General features: G+C 44.4%; 2 protein-coding genes across 4 annotated transcripts; both read right to left on the reverse strand.

Annotated features, from left to right (window-relative positions):
* Positions 1 to 216: 216 nt before the first annotated feature.
* LOC133165039 (kinesin-1 heavy chain) lies at positions 217 to 13186 on the reverse strand. Of its 3 annotated transcripts, none has more exons than XM_061294388.1 (26): positions 12782 to 13184; positions 9919 to 10006; positions 9784 to 9857; positions 9594 to 9698; positions 9472 to 9520; positions 9235 to 9290; positions 9073 to 9160; positions 8877 to 9001; positions 8365 to 8469; positions 7628 to 7773; positions 7391 to 7539; positions 7127 to 7314; positions 6536 to 6604; positions 6211 to 6417; positions 5870 to 6013; positions 5582 to 5770; positions 5390 to 5507; positions 4947 to 5002; positions 4759 to 4868; positions 4578 to 4679; positions 4339 to 4399; positions 4188 to 4259; positions 3963 to 4067; positions 3673 to 3889; positions 3223 to 3364; positions 217 to 3137 (listed from the first exon to the last, which is right to left on the reverse strand). In XM_061294388.1, exons 1-26 carry the CDS (start codon positions 12905 to 12907, stop codon positions 3134 to 3136), a joined length of 2895 nt encoding a protein of 964 aa, XP_061150372.1. In that variant the 5' UTR covers positions 12908 to 13184; the 3' UTR covers positions 217 to 3133. The 3 variants fall into 3 exon arrangements, with proteins under 3 accessions (XP_061150372.1, XP_061150371.1, XP_061150370.1); XM_061294387.1 differs by having other exon boundaries at positions 5582 to 5773; XM_061294386.1 differs by having other exon boundaries at positions 4759 to 5002; positions 12782 to 13186.
* Positions 13187 to 13917: 731 nt separating this feature from the next.
* pold3 (polymerase (DNA-directed), delta 3, accessory subunit) lies at positions 13918 to 16874 on the reverse strand. The gene is made up of 12 exons (XM_061294404.1): positions 16739 to 16874; positions 16154 to 16209; positions 15976 to 16075; positions 15865 to 15904; positions 15651 to 15783; positions 15278 to 15527; positions 15097 to 15169; positions 14847 to 14985; positions 14602 to 14708; positions 14415 to 14494; positions 14255 to 14339; positions 13918 to 14192 (listed from the first exon to the last, which is right to left on the reverse strand). Exons 1-12 carry the CDS (start codon positions 16793 to 16795, stop codon positions 14008 to 14010), a joined length of 1305 nt encoding a protein of 434 aa, XP_061150388.1. The 5' UTR covers positions 16796 to 16874; the 3' UTR covers positions 13918 to 14007.
* Between the last annotated feature and the right edge of the window lie 816 nt (positions 16875 to 17690).

Genomic DNA, 17690 nt, shown 5'->3' on the forward strand with positions numbered 1-17690 from the left:
TAAATAAAAAGGGAAATGAACTCAAAAACATTTGTAGGTTTCAAATTACAAAATCTAAACTGCAAATTTGACATCATTAACCAATTATTACAGAAAAGAGCAAAAAATACATTAAAATAAACAGAAAAATATTAAAACCTACATTTTAAATTCTACATTACCAAGAAAAAATAATCAAATGGGTAGAATTGTCCAAAGAGGCACAGAGACAAGAGCTGAATGTGTTGACTGATAATTATTTAATCACACATACATTTACATCATGCAGTCAATCCAAAAACAAACAAAAAAAACACACACAAAAAAACGGTGAGCTCGTCTGCGTCCATGTCAGAACCTCAACTTTGTGCCCCAATTAGCCGGGAATGATCCAGTACCTTTTGTCCACGTATGGATTTACCCCCCATAACAACAACGACCCTTAAAAATGAACCAACTATTACACAGTAATAAAAAAGTGGATTTTTTTTCCAGTTTTAGCTTTAATTTCAATTGAAGTTGATTGGGAGCCACATCAATCTAAGTTTCCATTTCATATCCAGTTTTTGGTGAGAGGTGAAAGACCGCAGAATCATTTGGAGGTCCATGCTCAATTACTTGCTTCATTACAGAGGGAGGAGGCGCGAGAGTCTAGCCTAAAGTGCGACTTGACTCCAAAACTGATGGAGTGCTTCCAAAGTCCATGTTGAAATATTTTAATCTTTAAATAAATGGATCATGTTTTTTTTTTGTATGGTAAATGTTACATGAGGATGTGTGTGTTGTACAGTGTATCTTACAGTATATATTGCACTTGCACGCGGTGTTGGCGTCCTCATGCTGTGATTACAACGCACTGAAGGAGTATTAGGGCCACACCCAAAAAAAAACCCACAAGTATAGGCGACAAGGAATATGAGCAAGGTACAGTGACACTTCGATATATAATGGTATTTTTTCCAAGTCATTTTTCCGCATTCGTCCCATTTTAAGAAGTTATTTTTTGCCAAAGTCTCAGTCTCAGCATTAAGAAATGCCTAATTTCTTTGTTTTTTTTCATTTGTCTTTTTATGATACTCATACTTTAGGATTTTCTTCAGTCGAATTTTCAATTTTAAAGAAAAAAAAAAACAGGAAAGAAATCTTGATCATGAAGATTTATGAAAAAAAAAAATCTAATTTATCCCCTAATTTCAATGATGTTTTTAAGAGAAAAATATTGAAAGAAAATCTCAAAATAATTACTTCCTTGTGATTTATCAGCAGAACAATCCAACTGTTATTCTTGAAAAAAACTGACATTTTTGGGGAAAACCCCATTTTTTTTCTAGCGATGACACTTTTTTCCCCCTCAGAGCAAAAGACTACTCCCCAAAGAATGACTAATTTGGAGTACGTATCTCACATTTAAATGAGAAAAACCTTTTTTTCTTTTGAAAAAATACCTTTTCTCAAAATGGATTTTAAATAGCTCTTTATTCTCACAAATTTCTGCGCACTTCATTTCTCATTTTCCTTTAAGCGTGATCTTAATAGTCCTCTGTAACAACGTACTGGGGATTCACTGCGTCAAGGGCGGGGGGTGAAACATAACCCCCAAAAACAACGTTAAGATTAAAAAAAAAAATCCTACACCTTTTTATTGAATTAAATAAAACATCGCAATGACTTGGTTTGGATGCTGCATTTTGCCGAGTGATGCGTGAGCAGCCGTCCCTGCAAGTGGACGATGGGACGCATCCAAAGCAGTCAAAGGAGCACATAAGACGCACAAAATGGCCGCAGTGGCTATAAATAGTCATCGAGCTGGGTAAAAACACACACGTAGCTTTACAGAGTTAACCTAGCAGGCCTTAAAATGCCTGGACTGGATCATCGGCGTCCGTTTCTTTTCCTTTCCTTTGTGACGCGACGAGTATACGGCTTTAAGTTAACCACAAAAAACAATTGGCCTCCACAGGTGTCCAGTTAAATACATCTACAGTACACGCTTGCACATCTTGACTTCGTTTTTTTTTTTTCCTCCTCCATGGCCATGTGAACAGCAAGTGAGTGGCGCGCTGACAAATTTGAATAATCTTTGTACAAGGGAAAAGACGCACAACAAAAAGAGTAAGATGGGCGTCGAGCCGCTAGCTGGATTTCATATACGCGGCGCGACAAAAGGAGGTGGACGCTCAATTTCAACTCACTTCCTGGAGGGAGGTGAAAGAAATGTTGATGCTATGAAAGGAGGCAGGGAGAAAAGGGTTAGGGTTAGAGCGAGAGTAGGTAGGGAGGAAAAAAGATGGGACAGAGGGATAAGGGAGCAAGGGAAAGAAGAGGAGAGGAAGGGTGGATAGTCTGACAGGAAAGAAGGGAGGAAGGAGGGAACATCGATAAGAGTGAAAGGAAGGATGAAAGGCAATAAAGTTGGTTTAAGCAGTGGAAGGGTTATCAGGAAGGAAAAGATGCTGCCAATGAAAAGATGCTGCCAATGTACTGCCATCTAATAAAAGCATTTTGAAATGTCCACCTCCCATTTGGCCCACCATGTATAAGTACAGTATCTATATATTGATGTCATCCTTAGAAATTATCGCGGAGAAACCGGTGTGCTGCTAACGTACGAAATGTACAGCGTTGTTGCTTTTCACCTACAAAGCTACGTCTGGCTGGCCGCAGGATCTCTCCTTTTTGTTTTCGCCTTTTATTATTTTAGTGTTACATTCAGTTTGTGGGGGAGGGGGGGAGGGGAGTCTGCAGGGCACAACTACTCACGCGACAACCACGTTGACAAACATGTGCCAAACAAAAAAAGAGAAAAGAAAAAGGAAAGCTACACATTCAAGTCACGTGCAGTTTTTGCTGGCCAAGGCTGCTGCGGCTGTTCGAGACTGGTTGTATTGGATATTGTTATTCAACATTTTTTTTTTAGTAGCTTGCGTTGTAAATTCAATCTGTCGTCTGTTTGTTTTTGTGGTGACGGGTAAGCAAGCGGGTCGGAGCTTTACAGCCAGGAATATTTGTATATATTTTATAAATATTTATAATCCGCACACTCACTCCTGGGCAGCTGGGAAGCTGTAATGGAATGACGATGCCAGCAGGAGGTGCGAGGGGGGTGCGAGGGGGGTGCGGAGGGTCGGCTGACCTTCGTCTTTCTTGTCCCGCTTCAGCTAAAGAGAGACGATAGCAATGAATACGCGCAGATGGACAATAGCAGCATCAGTCACCAAATTTAAGAGGCGTGGGTGGGCATACTTTCTGTCCGTCTTGGTAGGGGCCGAGCCGCCGCCCCTGATGGATACCGTCTGGCTGTTCTGGTAGAAACCTCCCCCGCTGCGATTGATGTTGGGGTGGGTGGGGGACGCCACCGGCTGCTGCCCGGGCCGGATAGGTTTAGCTGCGGTGGTGGGAGAATAAGATGAAGACCACAACAACAAAAACGACGCTATTGTTATGCTTTCTGTTAGCAGTTTGAGTAAATTGGTTTGTAATATATTTTCAGAGGATGCAAACTTTAAGAGTTTGGGGCACTTCTGCTGACAAAGCTTATTTTTGATTCTATTAATATATCTTTGGACATTTTCTTGAGTACTTTGACTAATTATTCTAACGCAAGTCTACACTTTGAAGGCGATGTTTGAGTTACACAAGTTATTTCTCTGCTTAGCTATAGTATAGAAAAGATTAACTTTTGCCCGCACTGACCGATCTGTGCCGAGTGTCCCCGCCTGGCCATGTTCTTGGCCCTGACGGCCTCCTTGATGCGATCCACCTCCTGCTGGTAGCGCTTGCGGTCACGGGCGGCGTTCTCCTTGGCCTCCTTCAGTGCAGACTCCAGCGCCTTGACCCGCTCAGCTGTAGCACGAAGGCGCTTCTCCAGCTTCGGAAGCTCACAGCGAAGATCTGCGTTGTCGCGTACCAGCTAGCGGCAAAAAACAAATTTGGATGATGGCGCTACAGCTAATGGCGGACGTGACGTATTTCAGGCGTCCTACCTGTTTGTGAACCTTGGTGAGCTGCTCAAGATTGTTCTCAAGAAAGGATATTTTCTGCTTCTGGGCCGCGCTGCCCCCGGTGTCGTCCGAGTCCATCTCGGCACTCTGCACACAAACGGGAGAGAGCGTTGGCGTTACAATTAGCAACAGCATGTAAAGATGGCATGAGCTGGCTACTATTTAGCCTACATCCAAATCCTGCTGCCATCCCCATATTTGTCTCACCTTTTTCACGCGTGTGGCCAAGTCCTGGACAAACAGCTTCCTCAGGTTGTGCAAAGTCTGCAACTCTTTTGCCTTGAAGGAAAAGAAAACATAAGGCAAGATAGACAGACGCTTTTGAGAAAATTGAAACGGGCTCTGACTCCCAACTCACCACTGTCTCCTCCAGACCCTTTAGGTCCTGCCTGGCCTGCTCCCGCCTGTCCTGCATCACCCTGGATGGACATGCAGAGTGGTCATGCTTCTCACATTTCTCCTTTTCTTTTGTTACGTTTGGTGCTTATATTGTTACGAAAAAGCAGCATTGTGCGGTCAAAATGCTCAAAGACAGCCAGTCTGAAAAACAAAGTTCATTCTCTTTGGTTGTCTTTTGTCAGTTGTGTGGGAACCTACGTGAGGTCGTGCAGTTTGCGGCTCTTGTCCTGATCGGTGGACTTGAGCTTTTCATGCTCCACTCGTAGCCTCTCCTGCTCCAGCATAATCTTCTGGTTCAGGCTGGAAAATATGACAGTACGAATAAGCGCCGCGTCTCTTCTCCTAGAGGCGCGTCGGAGATGGCGTGGTGCTGTCTTACTCCTGCAGCTCGGTGATGAGCTTTTCCTTGCTGTCCAGCTCGTCCCTCAGGCTGCTGATCTGTTTCTGGTGAGCATCGCGGTGAGAGTGGATCTGCTTCTCCACTGCTTCCTGCGATGCAACAAATGCTACTTTTCGGGACGGTAATTGGAGAGAAGGCAGGTGATTGGCAAGAGCCGAGTCACGCACCTTGACTTCGTTGGCGGTCTGGATCTCGTTCTCCTTTTCCATTGCGTGGACTTTCTCTGCAAAACACAAAGGCAGACGTGTCACCATGACAAGAAAACCGCAGGGTTGGCATCTCCTCGACATCCGACTGACATTTGCGATTACTTTTAAATAATTGGTGATGTATGACGAGATTGGTCTATTTTTGCCTTTCTGTAGAGACATGACTATCTTATACTGAGATCCAGCAAAAATGCTGAATGGCTCTCAAGAAAACGTTAGAATGCTATCTAAGTGCGACAAGATCTTGTCACAGACATGGAACCACAACATACGCAACAACATTTGTTAAAACAAACTGAGAAAGAGAAAACTTCCATTCATTGCAAGTCATTTTAAGGAAAAGTCATTTTTGACGCTTTTTTTTTTTTTGAGTCTACTGTTAAAGAGGATCGGAATTGCACCCTGTGCGCTGAGTTTGACCAGTTCCTCGTTGAGCGAGTCTACGTTCTCCTCCAGCTGCCTCTTCTTGTGCTCCACGTTCTGCAGGTACTCCGTCAGGGACTTGATCTTGGCCTCGTGCTTCAAAACGAGAGAAAGGCCGCTCGTTATTTCACAACGCTCCGTTGGCTCTCCGGGTCGGTGGCGGCGCTCACCTGAGAGATGCGCAGCTGACAAGCGGCCAGCTCTTTCTCGTTCTCGTCAATCTTCTTGTTGCTCTCCGACTGGGTGCCCTCCAGCTGCTTGCAGCGCTTCACCATGGTCTTCACTTCCGACTTCATCTTGCTGATGTACAGACGGGCCACCGTGAATTCCTCGTCGATGAAGCCGCTGCCACCTTCGTGCTGCTACAGACATGGGGAATACGATGAGAAGGGCGGCTGGGGAGAACCGCAAAGAGGGACGGACAGGACAGGACAGGCTTCACTTCTGCTTCTCTTCACCTTAATGTCATTGCTGCCCACGGCGATGCCGATCTCAGCCAAATCTTTGAGAAGTGATGACATCATCTCCGTCACTCTCTTCTTCTGGTGGTTAGACATCTCCTTCACCTTCTGGAGCTCCGAGTCCAAAGATGACAGGATGGACTGCGGAGAAGAAGACTTCAGTAACAACTCCACGGCTCCTCCGTTAAAGGAGACACAAATGGCTAAAATTTTACTTTAAAAAATATTTGCGCGTCTGTGGAATGCTCAGCGCAGCCATTAAATGTGAAATTTCACAACCACATGATTTGCTTCTTCATGAAAATGTGCCTACAATCAAGTTCTCAGGTATCCCTCACCGATTTCTGGTTGAGCTCCTCGCTGATAACCTCAAACTCTTTGGTCTTGTCCTCCACCTCCTGGCTCTTCTGATCGTAGTTGACAGCTAGCTCCTCCAAAGCCTGCAGCACCTCCTTCACCTCCTCCTTGGAGGCCTCATTTTCGGCCTGCAGGCGGTTGAGCTCGGCTTGGAGGTTCTCATGGTCGCGACGTGATGATACCAGCAGCTGCCCGGACAAAAAGTTGAATTTAAAAAAACTACACACGCTGAGAGACAGCGAGCAAGAGAAAGAAAAAAAAACACACACACAGCTTGGACATTTGTTTGTGGACTACAGGGCTCACCTCCTCCTGGTCCAGCATCTGCTGCTTGAGCTTCTCGGCCAGCTGACTTTGCTGGTTGATCTCTTCATCCTGCAGAGATGCAGGCGTGCAGCCGCATTAGCATTCGCAGCGCGGCATCGCACTGCGGCCAAGGTGAGAGACAGCCGAGAAATTTGTATTTTCATTGATGACAACATAGAGGGCGCCGCCCCACCATTGAAGGTGGTCACTACATTCCTTTCCATGCAAATGAAAATATTACACTTAGAGCGCTTTTTTTTTTTTAAGTGAAAATTCAATTATGTAAGGTTAAAGATGTGTGGTTTTGTTTTGTATTTCCAGTCTGGAATTACACAAATCTTTTGCCCTTAACTCTCGTTAACAATCCGACGCGCTCCTTTTCAACGCAATAGACACAAGGTGGGGTGCCCCAAGCCGTGACCCGCCGGCTTGATATCTACAAACACAGCATGTAATGAAGTGCGATAGTCATCTGGTAAAATAATTGCGCACTCTCAAGCTTGATTTGAAAAAATAAGTACAAAGTGAAAGTTTCAAATTATAACAAAAAACAGCAATACAGTTAAGAGACTTGAATATTTTTTTTTTCACCTTGTCGTCCAGCTGCTTATAGAGCTTGGACAGCTCGGCCTCGCACTTGTCCTTCTCCACGTCGGTGAGGCGCACGCCGGGCACGTTGGGCGTGGACGCCGGCTTGTCGTTGAGGATGTTGTCGAGGGCCAAAACCTCGGCGTTGGCCTTCTCCTTGTCGAACTGCTCCTCCACTGGCACGCTCTCTCCTGGGACAAGGAAAAGCTGGCGTGAATACACAGATCTGCGCTCAAACCGACGAGAAAATAACTCCGTTCAACTCACCGTTCCTCCAGCGATTGAGCTCGTTCTCTAGCCAGGTGACAGTGTTCCTCAAGGTCTTGTTCTTCTCCTTCTCCCGCTCGTACTTCTGCTTCCACTGTTCCGCTGTCAGCTCGACGTTCACCGTCACCGTGTTCTTGATGGTCTTTGCTCTGTGAAGAAGAAACCGACAAAAGCCGTTTGAGGTTGCAAAGCAGCCATTTGAAAGCAAATTTTTACTTTTATTTTGTTCTTGCTTACCTTTGTCCGAACATGAGGGTTGATTTGCTTTCACACTCGTTGTAAGAGGAAGGTGAGCAGCAGATGACGATTGTGGTGCGACAGTTGCCGCCCAGCGAGTCTTGAAGGATACGCGTCATCTTGCTGTCTCGGTAGGGTATGTAGGCCTTGGTGAAAACACACATTAGTTTAGTTTTTTTTTATGCATTACAAGTAATCTGGTGACCTTCTGCTTGTGCTTGTATTTGTATGACAAACAGGTTTTATCCATCGTCATATAAAATTTGGAGATTTGGTGAAAACCACTGCAGAGTAGTGATTTCAATGCTTCCTATTGTGTGTACACGTTTCATGTCAGAATAAAAGAGGCAGCATCTTAAATGCAGTTTTTTTTTTTTTAATGCTAACGTGTTGTCAGGGGGCAGTGGATATTTGCACTCTGCCAATTATTTCATAGTTGCTTATGCAGCAGGACGGCTGCGGACGGGTCAGGGAGAGGTGAAGGGCAGCAGAATCCCGACTCCACACTGCCAAGGTGGACAAAAGCAAAGCCGAGGGTGGCATTTTCACTTGGCTCATGCGTGTCGACATGTTCTAATTTACTGCTTTCACTCTTTTTGTGGTTGTCCCGTTGTTATATCTCAAGGACTTTGTTCGAGCTCCCGCTGTTGTGAAATGCGCGACATTGCATTGTGTTGTATTGTCTAAGAAAAACGTGGTGGCATCCTTTCGAATGGTAATGAAATCACAGTATTTACCGTCCCTTCAGCCAGAGCGGAGATGACGTTCCCGAGGGAAGACAGCGACTTATTGATGTTCTTGGCTTCATCCAGCACGGCTCCCTCCGCTCCCGTTTTGCTGACCTGATGTGAGATTAGCATGAGGAAAATTCGCTAATATCGGCAGTAGCCAAATTTCCATGTGCTGGCCAGCCAGCATATGGAAAAAATATTCTCATCGTGGCAATGCAATAATTGACATGCAATAATTGTTTAATCGGAATTGGACCAGTCCAGTCGGACATTGACCAAATTGTGAATCTCCATTCAAATATTTGAACATTATCTGGGGTCGTTACAATTAATTAGCTTGCTTATTTTGCCGCATGGAGGAAAAAAAAAAAAGTACTTCGCTGGTTAAATATATAAAAAGTCATTCAAGTCATCAAGGTACATGTTAAATATCAGGAATAATATCAATATCACTGTCTTCAGCAACTATGTCGTGCAGCCCTAAAGGGGAGTCAGTCCAGACTCAGTTCTGCAAGCACCTTTTCGCTACCGGCCAGATCCACCAGGTAGAGTTTCCCGCTCAGCTTCTGCTCCGTCTGGGTGTTCTCCTGCTTGACGTTGATCAGGAAGATGCTGTGACTCCTGGAGCTGTGCTCGTTCATGTCTAAAGAGCAGAGACGTCTGGCTCAGCGCCTCAGCACCTCAACGGGCGGGTCGAGGATGGGTTTGTCTTACTTGTGACTGCTACGTGTCTGTTGGATTTGCCTTCGTCGATGGTGTCCATGACCTCATCCGGACTGCAGACAAAGCGTTCGGTGCAGCCCTGGGGACACAAGAGCATGGGTTGTTTGGTCGCAGACTCGGGCCGATTTTAGAAACTTGTGTGCTGTGTTTTACCTTCACATAGGGTACTCGGTTTTTGTCTTCATGCACTGACAAATTGGTCTTTGACACTGGGAACAAACAAGAGCGACTCAAAAACATATACAAAAAATATAACAAGTGCACGACTAAATGAGCTTTGTCATTTCATTTTTCTAAGTTGCAAACATCCAACTGTGCCCTTTACTTTAAGTGTGAGCTTCGCTTTGCAACCGCATGAAAAAGATAATTAAGGAAATCTGGCCCACTTACCATCCAACAGGTCCCGGATCTTATCTAAGTAAATTTCAAAATAGGAAACCTGGAAAGAGACGAAGATGATGAACGTTGAGCTGATTTGCGCCTGCATCCGAGCAGCTCGTCTGTCGACTTACTTTGATATGAAACTCCAGGTTCTCGTCCATGGAGTAGATGTAGTTGAAGATGTCCTGCACTATCCTGGGGATGATGCCCATGGCGTCTGTATCGTGGAGGTTCCCCTGAGGAATCAGAGACACCGCAAGGTCATTTCAGAAAGAAAAAAACAACAACTCCGTCTATTTACACATTTGTCTTTACACGCACCTCCATGGTGTGCGTTTTCCCGGAGGACGTCTGGCCGTAGGCAAAAATGGTCCCGTTGTATCCCTCAAGAACATCTACGAGACGACATGATAAGAGTCTTATTTTGACCTACTTTTTGGATTATTAGCGCCTTACCTTTGACAATCTTCTGAGCGCAGGCATTGTACACTTGCTCCTGTGTCGTGCTGGACTGAAAGACTCGGTCAAACATGTATGGTTTGCTCTGGAAGACAAATAGGAGGGAATGAGAACTGCCTTCAAGTGCAAAGTGCATCCCAAAACCAAATGTATTATTATCTGTAAAAACCTGCACGCAGCGAGAAAATAGACCGCAACTGCCGAGCAAGAGAAGTTTTCGGGCTTTTAGAATTGAAAGTGACTTGGCTTGCGAAAGCAAAGTCTGTCTTTTGAGCTCCTCAATCTGCCAGTCGATGTTGGCATCGGCAATTTAGGTAAAAAGCATGCAGTCTTCCAACCACAATCAAGTGCATGATAATCATACGGGGTAAACGTCATTTCCAATCAACGAGCCAGAAGCCGAACGTCTCTGGAGGTTTTAACTTCACGTTGAGTCATTAAGTCCACTCAGCTGGGTGGAGTTCCAACTGACATCATGCTCAAAGAAAATCCGGTCTGCGTGTACAGCATGACGTGAAGAGCGGATGAGCATGTTCAATATGAAACAAACGGTAATATGTAGTGTCATCCATCCGTATGTAAATCACTGGCCTATGATGATGGAATGTCAGCGCTGAGTGCAGAAACCAAATTGGACTGATGCACATTACATTAGCCTTTGCGTTATTCCTGCGTGGCCGTGAAACATCAGTACAATGATTTGAAATCGTGTTCCAACAATTGCTTTAGACGTGACCGAGTAGGAGAGAAACATTGTCACCACGTCTCAAATAATCTCAGGTAAACAGGCGCTTGCGTGTCAAGCGCCGCTTGTCATCTTAATGGGCTGATCATTTACTTGCTTGCACGTAAACCCGACGGCTGCCAGCGCGCCGGGCCGCTATCGGCCGGGGCAGACGTCGGAGGTAAACAACAGCGCAAAAGCCGTTCTGTCAACTCCTCATTGTCGACGAGACCATTGGCTTTATCATCTACATTTGGGATTATGCGCTCAACGTGAAAATATAATTACAGTGACAAGGAGGAGGCGGAGGCTCGTGCGAAAGGATTTCCTGATGGCTTTGCTGGTGATAGTGTTCACGTTGCACAATGGGAAGAAATCTCGCTGGACTTTGTTGCTAGGCAGAACACAACACGATAGCGCAGCTCCTTACAATAGTCTCACCTGCACGCCGCACCCACCCAAATAATTTCCCACTTTCTTTCCTCCTGCAGTAGACTCAAGTCGTCCATCTTCGCCTTTCTCTCCAAATGACATTTTCATTCTAGTGAGGCTTTCATTTCATTCGCGTAATTTCAAAGTATTCAAACGGAAGGCGGACAACTGGCAAGAACCAAAGTCCACAAGAGCGGCAGCCAAGCCGCTGAATGCTTAGCCACCATTTTATAGGCTGAGCAAATGCCAAACATTGAGATTGAAACAATGTAGGAAGCTTGATGGAAAAGCTGAATGAACGTGCTGCAGTAGACTTTAGCGTTCGTTATCCAGCCTTCCAGTGTGGCAAGCGCACAGAGACAACACTTAAAGCAGCAATGGAGGCCAGGCCAGAAGTCTAATCCAAGAGATACAGCACCAAAGGCTGAAATTTGCTATAGTGAGAAGTTAGTATTCTTTTCTTTTTTTATTACGCACAGTACGCAAAGTATCGCTGAGTGCACAATGCAATAAAATGGCTAATAGGAAAGCACCTAATGGTATGTTTTTCATACACCAGCGTCCTTTCATTTCTGATATCAAATCATCTGTCCACCATTTATTTGTACGGAAGCTGTTATGGAGTTTGGGGGTGTCATGAGAGATAATCACGTATGCCGTGGGAAATGATCCAATTTTACTTTACTGCTGTATTAAAACTAAAATAGCCTGAATAGAACTTTTCCCACCAAGGAAATTTGTGAGTAAACCAATGACCCCATCGGTACTTGACCTTTTGTGACATTTGTGTTAGGTGGTATGATTAGTGTCACGTGACTGGGGAGGGTTCATGTTTATCATTAGCAGCCTTTCATGATTCCACAATATTGTAAGCTATAAGCCTGAAAAGTGCCACAAATCATGGAATTAGCATATTTCACTTGGACTGTTTTCAGGAGTGAATAATGTGGCAGAACCCGCCAAAGGTGCGTTCGATTGCCAGGTATCGATCGATAGGATTCAGCGTCACATGACAGATGACCTGCGTTAAAAAGGAGACAATTCCACAGACGTCATTGAGCATTTTAGATCACTATTATCGCATGTTCTTCTTTTATTTAAACATAAATACAAACACATTCATGTCACCAAGCGTCTCGGTTGTTGAGTGAAGTAACTGGAGCAGCTAAATGCTACTTGTGATTTTCATTAAATAACTGTTAAGGTCGGTCAAGCTTAGCCCAAAGGCCGGCTAGTAGACAACTGTTGGCCACTATCAAATCAGAGATCGGTCCCTGGCCACTCCAAATGGCTTAGCAATTAGCATTAGTCCCCTTTTGTAATGTTTACTGTGCGTAAGTAAAGGTTCTTTTTGTACTGTGCGCTAACGCGGCTAATGTGGCTAACTGGCACAGTGTTGGGAGGCTTTGTTGATTGACAGCTGGCTAGCCGGGGCTGGGGCTAACAAGACAAGCGGGCTGTCATTTAGGGTGACGCCATACCCAAAATATGGACTGTATACCGGATTGTAAATGTCGAATCCCGGTGACAGCTCACCGGGCGCCGGTTGCCTCTTCCTGGGCGACTCAAGCCTTCGAGCTAACAAGCTAAGGGCGCTAACTTCCCGTAACGTTACAAGACAATTAAAATGGCGTATCGGACTTGAGCCCGGGGGCCCCGGTTAATAGCGACAACAAACATCGCCTCGGTTGTCGTTGGACTCACCGCGATAATAACGGTGTCTTCCCCTTGGAACTTGGGAATGTATCGGTCTCCTCTGGTCACCTCGGAGCTGTTGAGAGGCCTAAAACGGCACATCACTTTGATGGTGCACTCCGCCGGGTCGGCCATCTTCCACCACCGCGGTGCTAGCCTTGAAACGTCGGCGGGGATAGAAGGCTCCGATTCAGCAGAAATTATTTGGAAAGACTATGTCCTGGGGGGAAGGCGAGGCGGAGCGAGCCCCCGCTCCTCGGTTCAGTCGGAAAAGGGTGATAACGCGTCGGGACCTTGGAGACAAGCGGGCTTGTTTTTGCTCTCATTCAGTCCCCTCCGACTGCTAGGAAGCCATGACACCGGTGGATGAGTACTGGCTGCTGGCTGCCTGGCCACCACCTCGTCCCCGCCCCCGCGGTGGATTGCCATGACGTCATTCCTCCTGAATGATGACATAAATTACATTGAAAAATGGTCACTCCGTTAAAAGAAATACAGTAAAGTATAAAATATGAGTTTAGATCTTGTATTAAATTTTAAAAAATTACATTGTACAGAAAATCCAAACTAATTTAAAAAATACAGTAACATTAGGTTGAAGTATAATGAAGTACATACAAGAAATATGAACAAACTCAAATAATTATATATAAAATTAGGCCTCGTTCGTAAAAGCAGAAAGAAAGATTAAGATGTGAGCGAGCAACTGAACATAGGTTCATTTTGAAAACGTTTCAAGAAGCAAAGTGAAATAGCAGGGGTACTGGTGCTATTGTTAGGAGCAAAAGAGCAACTTTTCCATGTGCTGTGACTCAGTTGTTTGAGGAGCCACAGCCAAAAAATTCAGCAGGCGACAGAGCGAACGAGGGAGGACTCTATGAATTCTTTTTTTTTCTCCGCACCACTCCCTAAGAGATCATTTTCCTTTTGGGAAAGACCAGTTCTACCAGACTCGTTTGCGATCTGGCCTCAAGGGTGTGTCAAAAGCTGCTCCATGTGTCAGCTCTCAACCTGCAAATACTGCACAGCCATTCTCATCAATGCAAGCATGGTAGCAAAATAGACTCGTGACGTGAGACGTTTCCACACACTGTAAATCAGATTTTGCATCACGGTAAAATTAAATCTGACCATCAACACAAACATATCTATTGAATGTTTATTGAGTTTCATCACTTCTGTATGATAGCACCAGAACTTTCTGAACAGTGTGTAAGTGTACGTGTGTGTGTCCATCACTTCTTTTGGAAAAATCCCATAATAGAAGCTTGTTTGGTGGCTTTGTTCTCTGTGCTTTTCTTCTGACTTTTCTTCTCTTTGCTCGTCGAGGTTTTGGCTTTGACCTGTATTTTAGTCTCCGCTTGCTTGACGGCGCTGTCGTCTTCTGAGTACGACTCACTCTCGAAGCCTTTCTCCGTCACTGCAACCGGACAAGAATCAGAACCGCAAACGAGGGAAAGTCGACATTTGTAATTTGCTTACCGATGCAGCCTTCTTCGTCCACAAAGGTTCGAGACTTAAGGACACGTCTGCGCTTGCGTATTTTCGTCGTCTCGCAGAGTCCCGGCTGTAATGAAAAAAAAAGGTTTCTTCTTTATTAGAATAATTACAAGTGAGGCATGAAAGTGGTCATCGCAATTACATGTGAAGCAGGTTCTTTAGCTGGCACGTCCAGCGGCGCCACTTCTCTAACAGCTGTTTGTGGCGGTGAATCTGGAATAACTGCAGACAATTCTCATTAATACTGCAATATTTATTGAATTTTTCAAAATTGCTAGATTTTGTCAGGGCGGGCAGTGCAGCAATTTCCACGGTAAGACGCTTTTTACCGTCTTCGTCTTCACTGCTGTCAGGCACAGGCTTCTTGATCCGGCGTCGTTTCTTTTTCTCCATCTTCTCCTCCTCACTGTCAGAACTTTGCAGGCGTTTGGTTTTACTTCAGGAAAACAAGGGGGGGGTCAATATGCTGAGAGAATAAAAGAATAAATGCCGTTGGCAGTGAACGCGATCCAGCAACATTTTTACACCGGATCTCATGTAGATGGTGTACTTAATGAATTGTCCTGTCACAAACCTCCTTGAATTTTTCTTGTTGTGCTTTGGCGGTTCTGTTGTGACCTTTTGTTCTGGCTCTTTTTTCAGCTGTTGCAGTTCTGCCGACGAAGACTCCACTGTCTCTTCTTCCTCCTTCTTCACAGGTTTCTCTTGGTTCTCTGAAATCAGGAGCATTTATTTTGCCTTTTGCAAATATTTCACAACAGTTTAGGTGACAGATTCTTCTAAATTTGAGCTTCTTTGTTTAAATAGAATTCATTTTCTCTTACTCGTGCTTTGATTTCCAAAGAAGTTCAGCGTGTGATTGGACTTTGTCAATGCTTTACCTTTGAAGACATTCACCTAGAAAAAGCGAACATATTTAACAAATTTCTCATTTTCTTTCAAATTGCTTTACATTTGCATGCAGATTCCATCCCACATGCTACATCGCACAAAAACGGGACAAACCTCAGCGGCAGCTTCCCGAGGCTCTGACTTCACCTCTTTGCCGCCGTTTTGGCTCTCAGCCGCTGCAGCTTTGCTAGCGAACATTCCCATGATGCCCTTAGCCGGCTTGGCTTTTGAAGACGCAACATCGCCGTTTGCGGTGGGCTTCTTGCCCTGTTGGGGCTCTGGAACAGGAGTGGGCGGAGCTTGCCGCGTTTTTCTTTCGACCGGGGACACGGGAACGGCGTCGGAGCATCGGATGGCGCTATGCCTGTGAACAAGCAGAATGCAAACTCTCACACATCACACATGCAGGTGAAAACCAGGAACTAGGGACACGTGTACATAGTTTTAGAGTTAAAAGGGTAAAAATCATCAAGTGAGCCCAACGTACTTGCCGCAGCTGAGCAGGTTGTCTTTGACAGCGTCGTAATCGACAGCGTAGAGCGGCCCACTGTCCCTCAGCAGAGCTTTCTGGACACTGTAAACATGCTCGCTCACGATCAAACCCATCTTGGACTTGAAGTCTGCAAAAACCAAAACAAAAAAAAGCAACAAATGCACATTTTCATCTCCAAGACTCTTGAAATGTGGGTGAAATGACACACCTTCCAGCTGTTCCTCGCGCACCACGGACACCTTGTGACTCTGGTAAAGAGGAAATACTTGAATAAATGATCAGAAATAGTACAAGTAGGAGATGAGTTGTTTTTGCGCACCGTGTGACCATTGTCTACAAACTTTCCCGACACCAAGTACGTTGCGTGGAGCCGAGCCGAGCTCTCCTTCCTTTTGTGGTCCAAGTAGTGGTAGAGCATTCTGGGAAAATGAAAATAAAATATAAGTAAATATTGCATTTTTGTTTCTATTAAGTTAAAGAGGGGGTGGGGGGCTCACTGTTTAGCTGTGTTGACGTGCACTCCAAGAGCGAGACTCAGCCATTTATATGTAACCTGTTCAAGGTTAGACAAACAACTGTTATTAAACAATAACCAACATGGAAATATTAAGAGTATTATTGACGTTAAGAGAAGATTCAAAACTAAAACTTTATACATTTTGAGCCTAGTTTGTCAAATTCAAAGTTCTAGCTTGCAAACCAGCGCGTACAATCAACCCCGAAGGAGTCTAAAAGAGAATTTCAAACAATGTGACGTTGAATATCGGGCCATATGTGACATTCAAACAATATTCTGCGGAGCTGTACTTTCAATGGATCCCCATTTAGTGTCTTTTTCCATAGTTTCAGCACCTTTTCTGGACTGAAACGGAAGCCGAATTAATCTAAATTGCCTGTTAACCAATATGTAGTTAAACATGGGGATTTTGTTGCCACATTAACGCCATTTTATCGACATTAGCATTTATATGGCAGTTTAGTCGATGGACATTCAGCACTGGCAGCTACGCCGACGCTTACGTGGTTGAAACGTTGCGACGATGCTAACTGGGAACGTGAAAGTTACACAAAATCAATCTTACGATTTTGTCCTGGTCGTTGACATACTCGTCGATGTTATCTAAATAAAGCTCATCCATTTTACGGCTCGTTTTCAAAGCGTGCGACTGCGCGGGAAGGCGCTTTATTTACTTCCTGTAGAGCAGATCACGTCATCACGCATGCGCTTTTCTGACTTCCGCTGCATGGCTCTCGCCTCTCATCAACACAGCATGCTATAATGTACTATAAAATAATAATCCTAGTTTATATGGAGCAAACATGCCAATTATGATAATATAAGCAAACAAGAATAAGAAAAAAATCTGGAAAAATGATAGAGCGCTATAAATAGTACAGCTGGTATCTTGTAATATCTAATAAAACAGTAGATTGCGAAACATTTTGCTTCATATTCAATTATTTGATTATTAACCAGACCCTATAATGATATCAATGGCCAGTTCCTAAAAAACTCCACAGTAGTAAAACAAACATTTAAAAACAAAACATATAAAAAACAAAAGCCAATACAGTTGTTTTGTTTACAATCTAACATTAACTAAGGCCTCAAACAATCCGTTTCCAGGATTGCTTAATTTGCTGAAAATGTCCACTCTGCAAATGAAGCTAATACACCGGGCTAGTAAAAAAAAAAAAAAGATGATGATAAATTGCCATTGTTTCCCTGATTTTAAAAGCTCACCAAGCAGCTGCTGGCATCATTTACAAGATCAACTCTGCCTGTTCATCATTTTCTGCATGTGTCTCATGCACGAGCGTTTAACAAGAAGCTAAACATTTTCTGGGCCATTTACTCATTCTAAGCTGCTGGGTAAAAAAAAAAAAAAGTCATAAAAGTTTTCCCTCATCAGCAGAACGATTGAAACCAGCTAAAGTGAGAAAGTACATCTTTTGAAAGTTTCAGTAATTTCCTCTGGAACTTTGCAGCCCTTTGTAATATTCCTAGGATGGAATTCTCCATCACCTCATGCC

Source organism: Syngnathus typhle, linkage group LG13, assembly GCF_033458585.1.
Source record: "Syngnathus typhle isolate RoL2023-S1 ecotype Sweden linkage group LG13, RoL_Styp_1.0, whole genome shotgun sequence".
NCBI classification, from domain to species: domain Eukaryota; kingdom Metazoa; phylum Chordata; class Actinopteri; order Syngnathiformes; family Syngnathidae; genus Syngnathus; species Syngnathus typhle.